Source organism: Entelurus aequoreus, linkage group LG03, assembly GCF_033978785.1.
Source record: "Entelurus aequoreus isolate RoL-2023_Sb linkage group LG03, RoL_Eaeq_v1.1, whole genome shotgun sequence".
Classification (NCBI taxonomy): Eukaryota; Metazoa; Chordata; class Actinopteri; order Syngnathiformes; family Syngnathidae; genus Entelurus; species Entelurus aequoreus.
This window is the reverse complement of record NC_084733.1, coordinates 34144335-34167653: the sequence shown is the minus strand read 5'-3', so window position 1 is coordinate 34167653 and position 23319 is coordinate 34144335. Positions and strand designations below refer to the sequence as shown.

Genomic DNA, 23319 nt, shown 5'->3' with positions numbered 1-23319 from the left:
CCGATATCCCGATATTGTCCAACTCTTTAATTACCGATACCGATATCAACCGATATATGCAGTCGTGGAATTAACACATTATTATGCCTAATTTGGACAACCAGGTATGGTGAAGATAAGGTACTTTTTTTAAAAATTAGTAAAATAAGATAAATAAATTAAAAAACATTTTCTTGAATAAAAAAGAAAGTACAACAATATAAAAACAGTTACATAGAAACTAGTAATGAATGAAAATTAGTCAAATTAACTGTTAAAGGTTAGTACTATTAGTGGACCAGCAGCACGCACAATCATGTGTGCTTACGGACTGTATCCCTTGCAGACTGTATTGATATATATTGATATATAATGTAGGAACCAGAATATTAATAACAGAAAGAAACAACCCTTTTGTGTGAATGAGTGTAAATGGGGGAGGGAGGTTTTTTGGGTTGGTGCACTAATTGTAAGTGTATCTTGTGTTCTTTATGTTGATTTAATAAAAAAACAAAACAAAACAAAACAAAAAAAAAACGATACCGATAATAAAAAAAAACGATACCGCTAATTTCCGATATTACATTTTAACGCATATATCGGCCGATAATATCGACAGGCCGATATTATCGGACATCTCTAGTAACAAGTGATCTAATTGGCAACCAAACAGCTAATCAGAGCATACATTTGTCCAGTCTCTGATTGACACTAACTAGATAACCCCCCCCCCCCCCCAAAATTCGATTCACATTCAAATCGCAATTTTTTTTAATTTTAATTCCAAATCGAGTCATACATTTTAAGAACTGATTCAAATAAAAATGATTTCCTTTTGTTTTTGTTTTGTGTTTGCAGATCAATTGAATTAGAATTAGACAAAAATGTTGTCCAAAAGTATTGTATAGCTGGAATTGGGGTAGCATTTATATTTTTGTTCAGTGTAGTTTGAGAACCAGCATCTTTGCAGTGGACATTTGTAAGAACAATTTTAAGATTTGAACTGAACTCGGGGGCCGGTTTGGCGTCATTCCCGGGGTTGCATAGCCCTGTTATACGGTATGTAAAAAGTGGTTAAAATGCACTTCAAATTGTGCTTATTGGAGTCACACATTGTTGGAAAAAAGTATAGACAAACTATATATTAACATTATATTGGGAACAATTGTTGGACCAGCACTGTAAAATTGACCAGCATCGAATAATAAATTGTGCTCCCCGTTAAAACTTCCACTGTATTTGAGGGGCTGAAATTAAATCTCTTCTTCACTTCAAATAACAGTGCAACAGCCTTATGGAAAAAGGAACCCTCTGCTGATACAACACAACTGCTTCCTGTCTGCAAACGGTGAGCTGGAAGCTGGAGAAATATGAGCATAGTGTGGAAAAAAGACACACCTGGTAACAGGCCTTCTATTGCTTGTTTCCTTTGGAGCGGCGATAGTAGACGATGTACTTGAACTGCGACGGATCGTTCCTGCGTGGCAATCACATGAATTCAAGTGTGCATGTGCTGGCAAAATTCTAACTTTCATTTGCGCATGATGAATGCAAAAACACGTCTCAGACAAGGACCACAATACAGATGGCGTACTCACCGCTGAAAGGACGATTGAGATGCGACGAGGAGAGCTCTGAGAGGCAATCAACAGATCCATGAATCCTTGGGGAAGACAAACTATTAAACAGATGTAGCATAAGTAATGTAACAGCAGTCACCCGTGTACAAATATACTGAGACAGCAAAGACAAGGTCTGTTGCAAATTCAGTAAGTACTGTATAGCATTTTAGTTTTCAAATAAAAAACAGATGACTTCAGCTGATTGCCCCCACTCTCTCCCTGACAGCAACAAAAAGTGCTGTGATGTGAATTTCTCCACCACGGGAGTAATAAAGGATTATCTTATCTCCCTGCAGCAAAAGAAAAGTTGTTTGTTTTCCTAATCGGTTGTAGAAAAGAGCGGCAAGAAACACGTCGCCAAATGAAGGTTGTCCTTATGACAGAAGTATGTATGCTCCTGAAAAAGAAAGGTTAATTAGGGGTCAAATTGAACAGACATGAAAAATATATGGCAAAAAAACAACAACACTACAAGTGGTATCTTCTATCTCATGGAAGGCGTAAATGGTAGATTAAAAGAAACGATGCTAGGAGTTAATGGAAGCAATGAAAAAAGACTTCCCAGCCCTATAGGGTGGAGGAAGATAAAACCAACAATTAATCTTTTAAATGATACCGGACTAAAAATTATAACCGCCATGTAAGTATTTATCCATAACAACTTTTTCAGGCGCTCCATAAATACTGTAGCTACATTTGCATTTGAGATACATACAGTATAGAGTCATTGTTCTGTCCTTAGCCAAATGAGGAAAAATGTTTATACTGATCAAATGTATTAAATTCTAGAAATGCACATTCATTCGCGGGCCAACGATGGTGTTCACTTATAATACTATTGCATTGGCATCCAGGAAGAGCTACCGGTAACTCAAACCTGCCAAGATCCCACATAATGATCAGCAAAAGTGAGACGGACTGCATTCGCTTAAATTTAAAATGTCCATGATTGTTTTCAGTGAATTGACTAAATGCCGACACTGACAGGGTAAAATAAATCACATTTCTAGGTATACTAATAGCTGACAAAATGAACTGGAAATCTCATATTGAAAATATATAACATAAAGTGGTAAAAAAAACTAAAGGTGTTCCAATCAGGATTTTACGATACTGATCATCCATGAGTTAACATTACCAATCATATGTACTGGTAGTAAGTATACATTTGTCAATGTATTTATGGTGAGTGCTATTGACGGTTTAATAAAATCAACACACAAAGTCCTCCTGTGCCCAAGGAATTTTTCCCCCAGGTTTGTTAACCTCAACAAAAACAACAAGAAATATTTTGAGAAAATACAAATCTCGACCTAATCACTCTAGTATCAATCATTTACTGATACTACTCTTGATATAGACACCACCAATTTATGAATCGATCTGCTCTTGTGCCCTTGTTGTGTACTTCTGGTTGTGACTTTGCTGACACACTAACAGTTATGTTATCCTCTCTCTAGACCAGGGGTGGGCAAACGTTGAAAACTTGGCTTTTGAAGTGTGACAGACGGGCCGGGTGAGCATGTGATGCATTTCAAAGCATATCATGTCTGTTGTTAGTAGAGTAGTCTTCCCAAACATGGACTACTTAATCAGAATACGCCTATTTTCAACAAAATCATATCAGAACATCAAAAAAACACAAAAATGGTATTACAGGGTTAACGGGCTCGGGATTTTTCTGTGTGGAGTTTGCATGTTCTCCCTGTGACTGCGTGGGTTCCCTCCGGGTACTCCGGCTTCCTCCCACCTCCAAAGACATGCACCTGGGGATAGGTTGATTGGCAACACTAAATTGGCCCTAGTGTGTGAATGTGAGTGTGAATGTTGTCTGTCTATCTGTGTTGGCCCTGTGATGAGGTGGCGACTTGTCCAGGGTGTACCCCGCCTTCCGCCCGAATGCAGCTGAGATAGGCTCCAGCACACCCCGCGACCCCGAAAGGGACAAGCGGTAGAAAATGGATGGATGGATGGAGGGTTAACACTTACATTGTTTTAGTGGGAGCAGTGTTTTTGATCACCCTTTTTTGCTAATGCTTCAAAGTCTAGTATCAGTTTTGTTGTGGCAATTCTCAAAACAGATCTTTGCTTAATTTTATTCTAATATTTGGCGGGCCAGATTAAAAAGACCAACGGGCCGGATATGGCCCCCAGGCCGTAGTTTGCCTATCACTGCTCTAGACTTACTAATTAATTTGTTATTTTCCTGTTTATCAGCTGCTTACTCTCCCGGTTCCATCTACACTTCCTTAACTTTACTAAGTCTTGTTGTTTAAAGCTAGCTTAGCGGTTATCTAATTTATTAGCATCCCTGCTCCTAGCTTGCTCTCGTTGTGTAACCAGAGCCATCTATAGAGAGAGTATGGACAACTCGGTTTCAGACGATCTCATAAATGATTGGTCAAAAGCCAGTTTGGTGTCACTGCTATGTGACACTGTACTTCCTAATGAGATATTTATTTTAACTGAAGAGTTTTTTCCCATGTAAACAAGCCCTGTTGTGTGGCATGGGGACGCTCCACTCACCAAAAACGCTGGAAGTATTTGCATTGCATCGAAGCACATTATGAAAAGTAAAGTTTAGCCGGCAAGTGTGCCAAAGAGTGACAGTAAGTTGTGCAAGGTAAGCAAGCATACATACACATGGTATATCACACTCTCAGTAAAAGTGAATGAATACATTTTGCCTGACAAAACCCAGCTTCAAAATTGCACCTTTTCTTCATTTGTCACCAATATTAATATTCCAAACTAAACTACTAAATATAAAAATTTAAAAAATGCATTAGTTCAGTATTCAAGTATGGGGATAATAAAATCAGGAAGCCATGACTCGCCACAGCAAAACCTATATAAAAAAAATTAAAAAAGTAAAATCACAGGCATATATAGATATAGCACAGTGATGACAAACAATACATTGGACGCAGCCCCCAGTTGACATATGTCCCACAAAAGACATATTGTTTCTGTAATTGTTGGTCCAAAGCTAAGGAGGATTTTGGCAAAATGAGTGTAATACGTTTTTTGCGCCGTCGGGAGTATGTACAGCCTGCTGGTCGACTAAACACTGCATGAATGTATTACTTAGAAAAGCGCAATATAAATCCCAGGTATTATTATTATTATACAACAGAGTGCATCAATTATGGCCGCAAAATTGGTCCAAAATTATACTTTGACGAAATAAAAGCAACATCCGAACAACCGCAATTGCATGCTTCCAGCTGCACATGTCCTTGGTGTCTGTCCAACAACATGGCTTGTTGTTTAGTTGTCCACACTCTTTATATACACAGCTCTGTGTGTAACATGTTTAGTGTGCCACCTAGTGGCTTGTGAGCAGTATAAGAACTTGCTACTTTCGTCATCTGACAGGCCTCATACTATTTTTATAGGCTACATACGTTAAACGTGACACATGGTATACAGGATGTAATGCAGTACTGGCATAAAAATGTAATGTGTTAGAACAGTGGTTCTCAAACTTTTTTCACCAAGTACCGCCTCAAAAAAATGTTTCTCTCTAAGTACCACCATAATGACCAACATTAAAATACAGTAGTAGGCCTAAGTATTCATTAAAAACAAGGCAGGGGTTTTATTTAACAAGCATATTCAATATTTGTGGCCTTTGTAACATTACACACAGTTTGAATATTGGAAAATAAAACACTCATCACTTAATTAAGTGATTATTCGGTGTACCACTAGATGGAGCCCGTACCACAGTTTGAGAATCACTCACAATCACTGTTATAGAAAACTAGGCGGTCATGTTTTTATACAACAAAACAATAAAAGCTATGAAAGAAACAGTGTACAGCATAGTGGTACCCCAGTTTTTGTATGCCTCATTTTTCATAAGAATTAGACAAAAATATTGTCCAAAATGTTGTCTTGATTTTCTTATGCTGTCTCGGTTATTGTACGGTTTGCCTGCATATCATTCCGTGTAAACGAATGTCCAAACAAAGACCCCACATGTTGATGATTCAGTCTTTGTACTTTTTTTCAATGCGCAATAATAAAAATATTTTATCAACATATGATAGCAGGGACCCTGCAATTCAAAACTAGGCTGCTACATTACTAATGATTAATGTAACTATAGCTGAAAAAATTGTACAATAGCAATAATCGATGCTGCACCATATTTGTTTTGTACCTGTGTTTTACAATCAAATGGACTTATTGCCTGTACTTTGCCTACCTTGCTGTGCATTTTGGGGTCCGAACCAACAACGCCAACTTAAGACTGTAACATTTGGCTTCATTGGACCTTTTAGAACAAATTCTTAGGTACCACTGTATGGGAAACATATCAAATGGGGCGGCATGGCGTAGTGGGTGGAGCAACCGTGCCAGAAACCTGAGGGTTGCAGGTTCGCTCCCCGCCTCTTACCATCCAAAAATCGCTGCCGTTGTGTCCTTGGGCGGGACACTTCACCCTTTTCCCCCGGTGCCACTCACACCGGTGAATTGAATGATGAATGATAGGTTGGCGCAAATTGCAGCCACGCTTCCGTCAGTCTACCCCAGGGCAGCTGTGGCTATGAAAGTAGCTTACCACCACCAGGTGTGAATGAATGATGGGTTCTACATGTAAATCGACTTTGGGTACTTGGAAAAGCGCTATATAAATCCCATGTATTATTATTAAATGTTACTATTATTTTGCCACCGATGTCTCCTGGCTCATTACAAATTAAACTAAATTGGCAATTTGGCTCTGGTCAATCCTTTATGACTACCGTGTTATAATAGTAGCAACATTAGAATGCATAAAGTTATAGTTCAGTTATTTTAACCTATGATAATAAACAAGTGGAGAACATGCTGATAAAGCCACTCAGTGCCCAATCAGCAACACAATGCTCTGGTAAATTTAAAAATGATGTGAATTATACATTACGGCCTTTACGGTCACCGGAATTCAACTTTAAACTAAACAGTGTTTGCACGCACAGACTAAAATATTTAGATACAAAGCCCGGGCATGATTTTATGTTACTAATGACATATGAATGCCGATTTTTTTGTGATCTATGTATACTGCACACAAATCAAGCAGTCTGATGAATAAGCAAGCTGACTAATGGTGGACCAAATCCTATGAAATGTATGATTAATAGCAAAAAAGTAGGCACAACACCAGGGAGTCATTTAGAAACACTAAAGCAATCAAACTTTCTGTTGGAAATAAATCGAAACATCTCGATAGCTTAAACTCTAAATTATGTTTTGCTTTTTTAAACACTTGAGTCCTCACTCTGGGTTCCAAAAAGATAAACAATGCTTTTCAAAGCTCATTTTTATAATTTAAAATCACGCATGTCAGCAGTTATACAGGGAATGTGTTACAGCATAGTCCTTAATATGTACTTTTAAGTTACAAGCATCCAGTGTATAAACTGGAATAGAGTAAAACTTGCAGATTCAAATTACTTATCATATAGTAAGACAACTTGTCATGACTGGGTCACAGTCAATACCTTTTTTTTGTTCATCAATAACTCTTTCTTACCCATGATTTATAATGGACGTTGACAATATCTATGATCCATACTAAAAGGCAAGGCTTGCAGCAGCTGGCTCATTGGCTGCCACATAAAATTGAGAAGTCATGGCGAGAGGTGGCCTTGGGGCGTCTTGACTGACATTTCAGACTCTTGTTAATTACAAGCATAGAGGACGACTGTTTGCCACACAGAGATGAATCCAATATGTCAACACGAGCACAAATGACATTGTCAAAAGAGCTCATTACTGGCATCAGATGTATTGATGAAGGCAACCCCAGGCTAGTCTAAAGTTGACACAAGTTACTATTTTTTGTAACTTCAAGCATGAGTGCTCACCTTTGAACACGAGATGGAGGAGCAAATACTCCATGCCTTGGTGGGCAGCTGAAATATCTTACACCACCCACTGAGCCGTCGTTCTTCCCACTGGGTGTGTCGAGTACGATTCCCAACCAGAATCCTGAAGCGAGAGACATGTTGTAAAAGGGATCATTGACAACACAGTAGAAGTTTGAGGCCAAGACTGTTGAAACAAACTAGAAATGTGTTTTTGGGTGACCTCCAATTGTTGCTGTCCAAATGATAAGACAAATATATACTGTATACTGTACCATAATAGTTGCAGGCCGCCACGCAATCTAAAGGTGCAGCATGTATTCATGCATGCAGGAGTGTGATGGATTTTAATACCGTTATCCCACTTCAGACACGAATGTGCCAGGCTTGTACAGTAAAATGTTTTAATTTCCCTTTTTTCTTTTTTATTTGTCAGACTTATAGTGTAGGGGCTGCCATTGTGACTAAGCCTTTTTAAAAATTTGAATCCAAACGCAACTGTCTTTAACCCTCAGGGTGACCCAGGCCCTTTTCTTGTCCTTTTTTGCTTTTGAAGATGGCATCATACAACAGAATTTTAATTTTAAAAATCAGCGGGAAGAAATATAGCCACTGGAGTTGTAAAGGAATTAAGCTCAAAATGTTCAGTGTCCGTTTTTTGATAAGTTATTTTTAGCATGAGCTGTACAGTTAGACTACATAATAGGCCTGAGGACCTTTTTGTTCCCTATTGACTCTCTTTATAATGGCTATTTTTTCATGTACTGTAAACCTGTTATTTTATCATGCTTTTTTCATGAAAACCAAATTAATCCAAGCATTTCCCTTTGAGATACGTGCAAATCCTATTAGATGTGTAATTTGACCCCTCAACCGCGAGATACCACCAGAGTACCATATAGTGCCATATGTTCATATTGTAGTCATAGTTGCTTTGAAAATCGAAAACCTGCCAACAACTTGTATGCAATAAAAACTATGTCCGTGAGTTGGTAGTGACATTGTTTGGATGTGGTTACACATAATATGTTGCACGTGCATGTGTGCGCACTTGTGTATGAGGGGCCGTTAGGGACATTATTCAGAATTACCTCTTACATACATTACTGAAATGCTCTCACATAAACAACTGAAATCTTTTTCTTTTATACACACTACTGAAACACTCTTATAAACACTACTGAAATGCTCTTACATACACTACTGAAATGCTCTCACATAAACAACTGAAATCTTTTTCTCTCACACACCCTACTGAAACACTCTTATAAACACTACTGAAATGCTCTTACATATACTACTGAAACACTCTTATAAACACTACTGAAACACTCTTATAAACACTACTGAAATACTCTTACATACACTACTGAAACACTCTTATAAACACTACTGAAACACTCTTATAAACACTACTGAAATACTCTTACATACACTACTGAAACACTCTTACATACACTACTGAAACACTCTTATAAACACTACTGAAATACTCTTACATACACTACTGAAACACTCTTACATACACTACTGAAACACTCTTATAAACACTACTGAAATACTCTTACATACACTACTGAAACACTCTTACATACACTACTGAAACACTCTTACATACACTACTGAAACACTCTTATAAACACTACTGAAATGCTCTTACATATACTACTGAAACACTCTTATAAACACTACTGAAACACTCTTATAAACACTACTGAAACATTCTTACATACACTACTGAAATGTTTTTGTCTCACGCACACACACACACACCTGGAATTATTTTTCACTAGTATGTATAAACGGATTTCACCTGTGTGTGTGTGTGTGCTTTTTACACGTGTGTAAGGGACAACAATTTCAGTAGTATGTGTGCAAAGATTTCAGTTATGTGTATGAGCGCATCTTACCATTGTGTATACGAGCATTTTACCACTATGTGTAAGTGCATCTTACTAGTGTGTGTAAGCGATGTTGCATTCCGGTTCCGGTATAATCCCCGCCCCTTTTTAGACAAGTTTATTTTTATTTTTTTTAAAGCCAAGTTGTGGACAAAATGTCTGCCGACAAGTAGCTTAACCGAGGCGGGAGCTCCACTTCATAATTTGAGGGCTTCAGCGGAGAATATAATAACACTTTCAATGCAACAAGGGTCGGGCTGCCGCCATGGGTCTCCCCCACAGGACGCGGCACCTGAGCGGCCACACAGCGGTGCCTTTCTCCTCCCGACAGCCGCAGCCTGGAGCACTCGTTCCATTGCGAGTTTGCACCGCACACATGCAACGTTTCAGTTCATGGACATCGGGGCAAAAGGAGGAAAAGGTCATTAGACATTATTTATTTCTAAATGATTTGTTGAATCACACGAAATGTAAGACAACATGGCATTGTAGTGAGCTACAATGGTAACATGTCGAAATGTGAATCACGTCGTGTTACGTCAGTAGCTAATCATATACTAATGATAATGGATTGCATTTATTTAGCGCTTATCGACTAGATAAGGGGTCCCCAAACTACGGCCCGCGGGCCGGTTACGGCCCTCCAAAGTCCAACATCCGGCCCGCTGGAAAAAAAAAAAGTTTTGTATTATTATTTTCAATCTGTCTTTTCTAATCTAATCCATTTTTTGGTGTTCCCTAGCCGCTCAGGCAAATCATATTGTCTACAAATTTCCCTGTATGACGTATATTGTCTTAGCTGTTTTCATGTGATCTGATTGTTACATTCTTATTTCAGAGTCACCACACAGCTGCATGACCATTTCAACAAGGACGGAATAAACAACCTCTGGATTCATGGAACTTCTCTGCACACAAATATATTAATTGGAATATTCAATACATTTCTCATAAACATATTAAATATCTTTTTTTTTTCTCAAAAAAGGTTCCCTATGCCTTATTATTTATATACTTTTCAATGCTTCTTGTAGTCAGACAATAGATATTGTTTGTCTAAAATTATAGTTCAAGTTAATGTGTTAATATTTACACCTAGCCCCTAACCTAAATACAATAATCATAAGACAAAAAAATTGTGTATCACTAACATTTGGGACAAGTTTGGGGAGATTTTGACAAAGTGTGTGTGGTGGTGGGGGCTGGATGACATTACTAGTCAGAACATAAAATAACTTAAAAACATCAACCGTAGAAACATAAATGTTCACAGCACAAACGTATTGCGGTGTTATTCTGATATTTGCAATAATAAAGTGGGCAACTTCATACAGGTCTGTATAACAGGTTCCTTATTTATTTATTTTTTACAAAATGTTTAAACAAAATGTTAATTTGCAGAATACACTGCACAAGTGAAGAAAACATTTTAACAAACCTTATTATTCCCATGTTGTCCACTGAATAAAGTGCAGAATTGAAGTGAAAATGTCTATTCCATAGTTGCCATCATTTTCAAGTGGGTTCACTTGTTGAAAAATGTTCATTGTTGTCTCATTAATGTTTACATCTATGTCTGGAATTACACACCGACAAGTATTGAAAGGATATGAATAATGAGACATAAGGAACCTTTCTGAGCCAAAAAAGGTTGTTTTCAACACACTGTTGAAAATAATATTCACAATGTTTCTATGTGAAATTTATTGAATATTCCAATTAATATATTTGTGTGCAAAGAAGTTCCATGAATCCAGAGGTTGTTTATTCCGTCCTTGTTGAAATGGTCATGCAGCTGTGTGGTGACTCTGAAATAAGAATGTAACAATCAGATCACATGAAAACAGCTAAGACAATATAAGTCATACAGGGAAATGCATTTGTAGACAATATGATTTGCCTGAGCGGCTAGGGAACACCAAAAAATGGATTAGATTAGAAAAGACAGATTGAAAATAATAATACAAAAAAATTGTTTTTCCCAGCGGGCCGGATGTTGGACTTTGGAGGGCCGTAACCGGCCCGCGGGCCGTAGTTTGGGGACCCCTTATCTAGTCGATGATAAGCGCTAAATAAATGCAATCCATTATCATTAGTATATGATTAGCTACTGACGTAACACGACGTGATTCACATTTCGACATGTTACCATTGTAGCTCACTACAATGCCATGTTGTCTTACATTTCGTGTGATTCAACAATCATTTAGAAATAAATAATGTCTAATTACCTTTTCCTCCTTTTGCCCCGATGTCCATGAACTGAAACGTTGCATGTGTGCGGTGCAAACTCGCAATGGAACGAGTGCTCCAGGCTGCGGCTGTCGGGAGGAGAAAGGCACCGCTGTGTGGCCGCTCAGGTGCCGCGTCCTGCGGGGGAGACCCATGGCGGCAGTCCGACCCTTGTTGCATTGAAAGTGTTATTATATTCTCCGCTGAAGCCCTCAAATTATGAAGTGGAGCTCCCGCCTCGGTTAAGCTGCTTGTCGGCAGACATTTTGTCCACAACTTGGCTTTAAAAGAAAATAAAAATAAACTTGTCTGAAAAGGGGCGGGGATTATACCGGAACCGGAATGCCACATCGCTTACACACACTAGTAAGATGCTCTTACACATAGTGGTAAAATGCTTGTATACACAATGGTAAGATGCGCTCATACACATAACTGAAATCTTTGCACACATACTACTGAAATTGTTGTCCCTTACACACACGTGTAAAAAGCACACACACAGGTGAAATCCGTTTATACATACTAGTGAAAAATAATTCCAGGTGTGTGTGTGTGTGTGTACGTGAGACAAAAACATTTCAGTAGTGTTTATAAGAGTGTTCCAGTAGTGTATGTAAGAGTGTTCCAGTAGTGTTTATAAGAGTGTTTCAGTAGTGTTTATAAGAGTGTTTCAGTAGTGTTTATAAGAGTGTTTCAGTAGTGTATGTAAGAGTATTTCAGTAGTGTATGTAAGAGTGTTTCAGTAGTGTTTATAAGAGTGTTTCAGTAGTGTTTATAAGAGTGTTTCAGTAGTGTTTATAAGAGTGTTTCAGTAGTGTATGTAAGAGTATTTCAGTAGTGTATGTAAGAGTGTTTCAGTAGTGTATGTAAGAGTGTTTCAGTAGTGTATGTAAGAGTATTTCAGTAGTGTTTATAAGAGTGTTTCAGTAGTGTTTATAAGAGTGTTTCAGTAGTGTATGTAAGAGTATTTCAGTAGTGTTTATAAGAGTGTTTCAGTAGTGTTTATACGAGTGTTTCAGTAGTATATGTAAGAGCATTTCAGTAGTGTTTATAAGAGTGTTTCAGTAGGGTGTGTGAGAGAAAAAGATTTCAGTTGTTTATGTGAGAGCATTTCAGTAGTGTATGTAAGAGCATTTCAGTAGTGTTTATAAGAGTGTTTCAGTAGTGTGTATAAAAGAAAAAGATTTCAGTTGTTTATGTGAGAGCATTTCAGTAGTGTATGTAAGAGGTAATTCTGAATAATGTCCCTAACGGCCCCTCATACTTGTGCGTCACAGTGCGTGGGTGCGTGCATGCACTGACACATTTGAGCCGCATACAAACGTGTGGCTTTTGCAGGATGTCCTTTGTACAAGGCTGCAAAAGTTTATGCAATTATTTATGTAAAACAGATGTTGAAAATACATGCAAACAGATAAACATAGTTTGTGTATGCATGTCTGAAACTACATCAAATAAACCAAGTCCAAACAGCTTGTTTGATCTACAGATCAAAGATGCTCTGCTGCAGCTTCACAAAAACATGTTTGCAACACAACCAATAAGAGACAGTCTAATTAGCCCTTCGCTTCTCCTATTGGTCCTGTGGCTAGTGTTTGCTTTTGAATGCATGTTTGAAGTTTGCAATTCCGCTGCAAAGTTTGCAGCCATTTCACCATGGCAGCAGCCAGATTCATGCAACTTGAACGCTTGCCAGAGGTTTAAGATCCTGGAGAAACATGTTTTTGACCAGGTAAGCACAATTTTGCATCAGTTTTGGTATAATTCACATTTAGCATTCATATTTACCTTTTGGTATTGTACAAATGCTGCCACTTATTATGATTATTTGAAATAACTGGAATATTCTTTGTTTTGTGTTTGTCAAAAATTTATAAAATAATGTTTGTCATATGATGTAATCTTTTTTGCAGGTTTGTTCCACCTAAAAAAACACCCAAAATCCTTGTTCCCCTGACTCTTGCAGAAGGACTGTCCCACAAACGGCACCACACCCTTTTAATCATATTCCTGTTACAATGCCTTTGTGGTTTTCACAAACATTGAACCCTAATGGAATGGCACAAAACATTACAAGAGGCACATTTTTTGGAGACTCTAGGCCAGACCTGGGCATTCTGCGGCCCGCGGGCCGCATCCGGCCCTTTGTGCGTCCCTGTCCGGCCCGCGTGAGGCCAATTATAAATTACAAAATAAATTTAAAAAAGTATCTATGTCGAGTGTGCAATACAACGGTGCTGCTTTTGTTTTGAAAATCGTTATTTGTATTACTTCCGTGTGGACGTATGCGTGATTGTGAGTGAATGTGAACAACTGCAATTACAAAATAAAGTTGAAAAAACATCTATGTCCTGCGCGCAATACAACTGTGCTGCTTTTATTTTGAAAAGTATTATTTATGGGCGTGTGTCCGTGTGTAACCTGCGAGTGAAGGTGCACATGCAGCGACAAGTGATGCACGGTTTACACCCGAGACGCCAAAAAGAGAAAAGTTGATGAGGAATGCCGTGTTTTCAACAACACATGAACTGCAAAGCAACGTCCCCTCACCTAAGGTGCGTGCCTGCGCAATTGCGCACTGTTCAAGCGTCTGCTGCGCGCAGCAAGTATATGCCGCGCACCAAATCAAATCCCATCTGAATTATAAACAAAATAAACATATTTATTCTATGGAATTTTGCAATGCAACTTTGAGTGACAGTGACAACAAGCGGCCCTAATGGTGTTCGTCAACACCGTTCAATTGAACACCGTTCAATTATTGTAACGTCTATCGAGATGCTTCGAGGACAGGAATTATATCGATCACTTTATTGAACAAAACTGTTTATATTCGGACATAACCACACCAAAAACATGAGTAAAACAATTCTATCTCGAAAAACTAGTCATTTTCTGCCGTACAAACCAGGCCAAAACCAACTTGTCATCTGTCACCAACACGCATAGCACTAAACCACTGGTGCGTTTAAGGCCACACAAAAAGTCGGACAACTCAAACACCACACAAAGTTACACTATGACTCCTCAGTCATACGTGTGCTTATTTTACTGTCATTTATTATTAATGTTAATTTATATATATTAGTAATGGAATGCTGTTACACACACTATGTTGAAGTATTACTATTATTATTATTATTATTATTATTATTTATCTTACGGTATATATCAAAAATAATATTGAGCAAAATTTAATTGAAATATTGTCGATGTGGCCCTCCAGCAGTGCTCGGGTAGCTCATGCGGCCCCCGGTAAAAATTAATTGCCCACCCCTGCTCTAGGCAAAGCCGTCATTGTGCCAGCAAAGGTCACAAGGACCCGCCTGCCCGTCATGCAGTCAACAGCATAGTTGGTCCTCCAAAGCAGGGCTGCAGAACAAGAGAGGGGAGAGCAGCAGGCGCAACCCCAGCCGAGGCAGCGCACAAGCTAAACAGTGCACATTACTGACAGAAAAAGAGTAGTTCACTAGTGCACCATTTGCCACAGGCCCACTTGCAAAGATCATCTTTGGTCTGTAATAGATGTTCACAATGAGTCTGTGTGTTACCTTGTTGTTGTTGTTCTTATTGTTGTTTTATTGGTATTGTTCTGTTATTTTTACATTGATATTGTCAATGAAATTGTGTAGCTAGTGTTAGCGATATATTGTTATGCTTTAGTTATGCTATACTGATATCCATCCATCCATCCATCTTCTTCCGCTTATCCGAGGTCGGGTCGCGAGGGCAGCAGCTTAAGCAGGGAAGCCCAGACTTCCCTCTCCCCAGCCACTTCGTCCAGCTCCTCCCGGGGGATCCCGAGGCGTTCCCAGGCCAGCCGGGAGACATAGTCTTCCCAACGTGTCCTGGGTCTTCCCCGTGGCCTCCTACCAGTCGGACGTGCCCTAAACACCTCCCTAGGGAGGCGTTCGGGTGGCATCCTGACCAGATGCCCGAACCACCTCATCTGGCTCCTCTCGATGTGGAGGAGCAGCGGCTTTACTTTGAGCTCCCCCCGGATGGCAGAGCTTCTCACCCTATCTCTAAGGGAGAGCCCCGCCACCCGGCGGAGGAAACTCATTTCGGCCGCTTGTACCCGTGATCTTGTCCTTTCGGTCATAACCCAAAGCTCATGACCATAGGTGAGGATGGGAACGTAGATCGACCGGTAAATTGAGAGCTTTGCCTTCCGGCTCAGCTCCTTCTTCACCACAACGGATCGATACAGCGTCCGCATTACTGAAGACGCCGCAGCGATCCGCCTGTCGATCTCACGATCCACTCTTCCCTCACTCGTGAACAATACTCCGAGGTACTTGAACTCCTCCACTTGGGGCAGGGTCTCCTCAGCAACCCGGAGATGGCACTCCACCCTTTTCCGGGCGAGAACCATGGATTCGGACTTGGAGGTGCTGATTCTCATCCCAGTCGCTTCACACTCAGCTGCGAACCGATCCAGCGAGAGCTGAAGATCCTGGCCAGATGAAGCCATCAGGACCACATCATCTGCAAAAAGCAGAGACCTAATCCTGCAGCCACCAAACCAGATCCCCTCAACGCCTTGACTGCGCCTAGAAATTATGTCCATAAAAGTTATGAACAGAATCGGTGACAAAGGGCAGCCTTGGCGGAGTCCAATCCTCACTGGAAACGTGTCCGACTTACTGTCGGCAATGCGGACCAAACTCTGGCACTGATCATACAGGGAGCGGACCGCCACAATCAGACAGTCCGAAACCCCATACTCTCTGAGCACTCCCCACAGGACTTCCCGAGGGACACGGTCGAATGCCTTCTCCAAGTCCACAAAACACATGTAGACTGGTTGGGCAAACTGCCATGCACCCTCAAGGACCCTGCCGAGAGTATAGAGCTGGTCCACAGTTCCACGACCAGGACGAAAACCACACTGTTCCTCCTGAATCCGAGGTTCGACTATCCGGCGTAACCTCCTCTCCAGCACACCTGAATAGACCTTACCGGGAAGGCTGAGGAGTGTGATCCCACGATAGTTAGAACACACCCTCCGGTTCCCCTTCTTAAAGAGAGGAACCACCACCCCGGTCTGCCAATCCAGAGGTACCACCCCCGATGTCCACGCGATGCTGCAGAGTCTTGTCAACCAAGACAGCCCCACAGCATCCAGAGCCTTAAGGAACTCAAGGGCGGATCTCATCCACCCCCGGGGCCTTGCCACCGAGGAGCTTTTTAACTACCTCAGCAACCTCAGCCCCAGAAATAGGAGAGCCCACCACAGATTCCCCAGGCACTGCTTCCTCATAGGAAGACGTGTTGGTGGGATTGAGGAGGTCTTCGAAGTATTCCCTCCACCGATCCACAACATCCGCAGTCGAGGTCAGCAGAACACCATCCTCACCATACACGGTGTTGATAGTGCACTGCTTCCCCTTCCTGAGGCGGCGGATGGTGGTCCAGAATCGCTTCGAAGCCGTCCGGAAGTCGTTTTCCATGGCTTCCCCAAACTCCTCCCATTCCGAGTTTTTGCCTCCGTGACCGCCGAAGCCGCACGCCGCTTGGCCTGTCGGTACCTGTCCGCTGCCTCAGGAGTCCTATGAGCCAAAAGAACCCGATAGGACTCCTTCTTCAGCTTGACGGCACCCCTCACCGCCGGTGTCCACCAACGGGTTCTAGGATTACCGCCACAACAGGCACCAACTACCTTGCGGCTCCAATCAGCCGCCTCGACAATAGAGGCGCGGAACATGGTCCATTCGGACTCAATGTCCAGCACCTCCTTTGTGACATGTTCAAAGTTCTTCCGGAGGTGGGAATTGAAACTCTCTCTGACAGGAGACTCTGCCAGACGTTCCCAGCAAACCCTCACAATGCGTTTGGGCCTGCCAGGTCTGTCCGGCATCCTCCCCCACCATCGCAGCCAACTCACCACCAGGTGGTGATCGGTAGAAAGCTCCGCCCCTCTCTTCACCCGAGTGTCCAAAACATGAGGCCGCAAATCCGACGACACAACTACAAAGTCGATCATGGAACCGCGGCCTAGGGTGTCCTGGTGCCAAGTGCACATATGGACACCCTTATGTTTGAACATGGTGTTCGTTATGGACAATCTGTGACGGGCACAAAAGTCCAATAACAAAACACCGCTCGGGTTCAGATCCGGGCAGCCATTCTTCCCAATCACGCCTCTCCAGGTTTCACTGTCGCTGCCAACATGAGCGTTGAAGTCCTCCAGTAGAACGAGGGAATCACCCCGGGGAGCACTCTCAAGTACTCCCTCGAGTGAATCCAAAAAGGGTGGGTACTCTGAGCTGCAGTTTGGCGCGTAAGCGCAAACCACAGTCAGGACCCGTTCCCCCACCCGAAGGCGGAGGGAAGCTACCCTCTCGTCCACCGGGTTGAACTCCAACATGCAGGCTCTGAGCCAGGGGGCAACAAGAATTGCCACCCCAGCCCGTCGCCTCTCACTGCCGGCAACGCCAGAGTAGAAGAGTCCAGCCCCTCTCGAGAGAACTGGTTCCAGAGCCCTTGCTGTGCGTCGAAGTGAGTCCAACTATGTCTAGTCGGAACTTCTCCACCTCGCGCACTAGCTCAGGCTCCTTCCCCCCAGCGAGGTGACGTTCCACGTCCCAAGAGCTAGCTTCTGTAGCCGAGGATCGGACCGCCAAGTGCCCTGCCTTCGGCTGCCGCCCAGCTCACATCGCACCCGACCTCTATGACCCCTGCTATGGGTGGTGAGCCCATTGGAGGGGGAACCCACGTTGCCTCTTCGGGCTGTGCCCGGCCGGGCCCCATGGGGACAGGCCCGGCCACCAGGCGCTCGCCATCGTGCCCCACCTCCGGGCCTGGCTCCAGAGGGGGGCCCCGGTGACCCGCGTCCGGGCGAGGGAAATCTGGGTCCATAGTTTTTATTTTTCATTGAGGTCTTCAAGCTGCTCTTTGTCTGATCCCTCACCTAGGACCAGTTTGTCTTGGGAGACCCTACCAGGGGGCATAAAGCCCCCGGACAACATAGCTCCTAGGATCATTGGGACACGCAAACTCCTCTACCACGGTAAGGTGGCAGCTCAGAGAGGAGGCTATACTGATATGTTATTGTTAATGTTATTGTTATTGTTAGTGATATTCCTATTCTTAGTGATGTCCTTATTATTAATGATATTTGTATTGCTATACTGATATGTTATTGTTAATGTTATTGTTATTGTTAGTGATATTCCTATTCTTAGTGATGTCCTTATTATTAATGATATTTTTATTGATACATTTTAATCACATCAAAATCAATGTTAGAAATTATTGACCTATTCAAGGCTACAATTACCTCATATCAAATGTTTAATTTTAGGGCAGGAGATATTGCATATGTTGGTCTATTAAAAAAAAAGGTTTTCTTTGACAAAAAGGGCATTCAACATACAAAAACACAAAAGATTGACAAAAGCTTATTATCCACGGGTAGATTTAAAGCTGATATGGAGATTTAAGCGTTCAAAGTAAAAAAAAAAAATCTATATATGACTTACTTTTAACACTTTTTTTGAGTAGCGGTAGAAAATGGATGGATGGATGAGTGGGACACTCAATGATTCATGGGTCTTGTAATATTATTTCTTAAAAATGGTCAATCATCAAAAAGTTATTACAAGTTAAAATCGCTGTTGTTGTGAAATTATGACCTATTTACGGCTCCAATTAATTCATATCAAATATTTCACTTGAGTTGTTGGAGGAAATATTTTTTGTTTTTAGCCATACAAAAAAGGGGGTTTCTATTACAAAAAGGAAATACAAAATACAAAAACATAAACGATGAACAAAAACCTAATATTAACGGATAAATCTGAAGTTGATCTAGAGATTCAAGCGTTCAAAGTAAAATATATATATGACGTACTTTTAACACTTTTAAGAGAAGGACCCTCAAGGGTCTTGTAATGTTATTTTTTATCTAAAACGGTCAATGCTCAAACAATCGTTCTGAATCAAAATCAAAAGCAAACCTATTGACCGCTTAAGGCTCCAACTACTTCACATTAAATATTGGACTTCTGAGTTTTAGAGGGAAAATATGGCATACTTTTTATTTATACCATACAAAAAGGGGTTACAAAAAGGGTATAAAACATCCAAAAACCTTAAAAAAAAAGAAAAAAGAAAAACGTAATTTAAACAGATTGATCTGAAGTTGATCTACAAATTTAAGCGTTGAAAGTAAAATAAATACAGTATATATGACGCGACCCGACCTCGGATAAGCGGAAGAAGATGGATGGATGGATGACTCACTTTTAACACTATGAGTGGAACCCTCAAGGGTCTTATAATTTTAGATTTTATTATTTAAAACGGTCAATGCTCAAACCACTATTAGGAATCAAAATTAATGTTGTTGTGAATCATTTACCTATTTAAGGCTCTAATTACTTCAAATCAAATATTTGACTTTTGAATTTTTGGGGGGTAAATATTGCAGTGTGTGTTTTTGCAATACCAAAAATTTATTTTGACAAAAAGGGTATAAAACATAAAAAAAACATTTAAAACGTGATTATACATACAGGCTCTGGACTATATTTACCACAGATATTGAACTAAATTGTTTTGGGGGCCATATTTCCGGAAAGATCGGAGGGCCAGACTTCTCCCTTCACTATTAGTCCTAATATATGTATATATATATATATATATATATATATATATATATATATATATATATATATATATATATATATATATATATATATATATATATATATATATACATGTATATATATATATATATATATATATACATATATATATATATATATATATATATATATACATACATATATATATATACACAAATATATATATATATATACACATATATATATATATATATATATATATATATATATATATATATATATATATATATATATATATATACATATATATATATATATATATATATATATATATATATATATATATATATATATATATATATATATATACACCACCGTTCAAAAGTTTGGGGTCACATTGAAATGTCCTTATTTTTTAAGGAAAAGCACTGTACTTTTCAATGAAGATAACTTTAAACTAGTCTTAACTTTAAAGAAATACACTCTATACATTGCTAATGTAGTAAATGATTATTCTAGCTGCAAATGTCTGGTTTTTGGTGCAAGATCTACATAGGTGTAAAGAGACCCATTTCCAGCAACTATCACTCCAGTGTTCTAATGGTACAATGTGTTTGCTCATTGGCTCAGAAGGCTAATTGATGATTAGAAAACCCTTGTGCAATCATGTTCACACATCTGAAAACAGTTTAGCTCGTTACGGAAGCTACAAAACTGACCTTCCTTTGAGCAGATTGAGTTTCTGGAGCATCACATTTGTGGGGTCAATTAAACGCTCAAAATGGCCACAAAAAGAGAACTTTCATCTGAAACTCGACAGTCTATTCTTGTTCTTAGAAATGAAGGCTATTCCACAAAATTGTTTGGGTGACCCCAAACTTTTGAACGGTAGTGTATATATCGGTTAAACAGCATCCTTCACAGTACACATTTGATTTAGTCTACTTATTTGGTCAGTTACAGACAGGAGTGCTCTGTTGTTTTTAAGGACCTTCTGCAAAAAGCTAGTCAAAGATCATCTCTACGACAGCAATCTATTTTTTTAAGAATCTGCTACAAAATTGTGTGTTTCTCACAAGTTTTTTCAATTGAACTCGCAGGCCACAGGTTGAACAGCCCAAATGATGAAAAAAGAAAAGGACCTAAATGGGAATCTTGAGGAACACTACCTGTATAACTAAATACGTTGAACAAATGACTACTGACTGCATCTCAAGTAAACAAGCTACAGCAACACCTTATTTTAAATAATATTACCCAAAAAAAAGTTACTGCCAAAAAGGAGTGGACTTAAAAAAGGTTTTGGTGAACGCCTTAGTTATGTAAATCACAACTTTGGACCCCAGTGCGATGAGGTGGCGACTTGTCCAGGGTGTACCCCGCCTTCCGCCCGATTGTAGATGAGATAGGCTCCAGCGCCCCCCGCGACCCCGAAGGGAATAAGCGGTAGAAAATGGATGGATGGATGTTCTATGTTTACTTGTAAGGTTAAAATGTCAGTGCAAGGATCAGTATCCTGCAGAGGTCCATGCTCCACTATACAGAAGGAGAGCCCTCTTGTATTTATTTGAATTTGCTGCAAAAATGTTTGTTTTCCAAGATTTGAACTAAACTCGGGGGCTGGTATGGCGTCATTCCAGGGCCAGATTTGGCCTCTGGCCCACCAATTAAACAGCCGTGGTTTATACGTGGTATGTACACACAGTCACCTATAGTCACCTGAGTGAATACAATTTATTTAATGCAATTTATGGTGTTTTCAACTGCCAATTATATATACACACAGATTGCAACAATTGTAGAATCTAACCTGGAGCAAAGCTGGTCTTCCCATTGTATTGAACTATGCCGGTTCTCTGGCCAACGACCAGCACTCTGTCCCCCAGGCGCACATCAGGGCCCCTAGCAGTGGGGGATAGGCTTCGTAGACCTAGGATGGAAATGGTCAGAGAGGATTTCAATTAAAATATATTCCAATAGACCTTCAATCTTCCTGTGGTAAAATAATGCCGACTTCCTGTTGCAGCTACGCCAGGAGAAGAGCGAAGGCCTGGGGAGGGTGTGCTCCGAGGACTCTGCTCCCATTGCTGCCTGACAGAAAGACGTTGCCTCGGATGCGGTCTAAGACGCCGTCCATGAAGGGAGTCCAGTGAGGATGAAGAAGAGGAGAGCGATTGGGAGAAAACACCTGTGATCAAATGACAAAGAGAAATACAGACTACAATTTCATGAAGTGCACAAAATGTCAGCACTGTTGATACGAGTTGCAACATTAACCACTCTGATGTGTTTATTGGAAAAGAAGGCACTTCATATTTTAATACGGAATGTATCATTTAATAATGCTTACATGAGGAAGCTTGAACAATGTTGATTGAACAATAAAAACAGGATGGTGCCTGCTGTGTAATGTCTTCATGTTTCAGAATGATCCATTTGTATGCATCACTTGATTAAGTTTCCAACTTTTAGACAGTCACAGACAATCAATACCAAGTAAACCACTTGGAGGATAACTCACTGAATCTGTTGTGAAGCTCTTTTGGCAGAGAATGAGGCTCCACTTCAAATAAATACATTTAAAAACGCTCTCAAACTCTGCAATAAGTTGATTTTCAATCCTTGGCCTTAAACAGAAGCCAGCAGCAATACAGTATGATTACAATACAATTCCTGATTGTCTAAGTTGCAAATGCAAACATTATACATACACGACATGCAAATCATCCGAAGATCATCTGGAGTGAACATTTGCTTTAGCTCTGTCTTTTGTCAGAGTGACAATTTTCAGGAAGAAAATTGATTATGCAAAACACGTCAGCTGCAGAGGATGCTGGTTCTCATGAGGAGATACGATACACTCTAAGACTACAGCAGAGTGATTTGGAGGTTAGGGTAGAGGATATTTCATTACAAACAAAGCTAGTGTTGTAAAACAATCCAGGGAGGCTACAAAATTCAACTTGGAAAACCTAAAGAGAAAAAATTTAAATTGCTAAGAGCCTACGTATACCATATTTCTCATGTTAGAAGTGATTGTTTTAATGGTTTGATGTAATTACCTATGTCAACAAAGTCTGCCCTCGCAAAAAAAAACAACAGGAATTGTGCAAGATAATTTAACGTGCAA

The 23319-nt window shown here is 40.2% G+C and overlaps 1 protein-coding gene and 1 long non-coding RNA gene across 3 annotated transcripts in view; one reads left to right on the top strand and one right to left on the bottom strand.

Annotated features, from left to right (window-relative positions):
* Window positions 1-23319, bottom strand: part of LOC133646399 (CAP-Gly domain-containing linker protein 4-like) — a 63739-nt gene that overhangs the window by 2269 nt on the left and 38151 nt on the right. Inside the window, exons 10-14 of one of the 2 annotated variants that reach the window (XM_062041720.1) lie at window positions 22204-22377; window positions 22000-22119; window positions 7463-7586; window positions 1578-1657; window positions 1378-1456 (exon numbers count right to left, since the gene is read on the bottom strand). In XM_062041720.1, the coding sequence (XP_061897704.1) occupies window positions 1378-1456; window positions 1578-1657; window positions 7463-7586; window positions 22000-22119; window positions 22204-22377 (577 nt within the window). The remainder of the gene's footprint in view (window positions 1-1377; window positions 1457-1577; window positions 1658-7462; window positions 7587-21999; window positions 22120-22203; window positions 22378-23319) is intronic. The other variant, XM_062041719.1, reaches the window with a different exon arrangement.
* Window positions 13905-22594, top strand: LOC133646401 (uncharacterized). The gene is made up of 4 exons (XR_009825279.1): window positions 13905-14153; window positions 21790-21880; window positions 21976-22133; window positions 22216-22594. It is a non-coding gene; the product is annotated as an uncharacterized LOC133646401 (long non-coding RNA).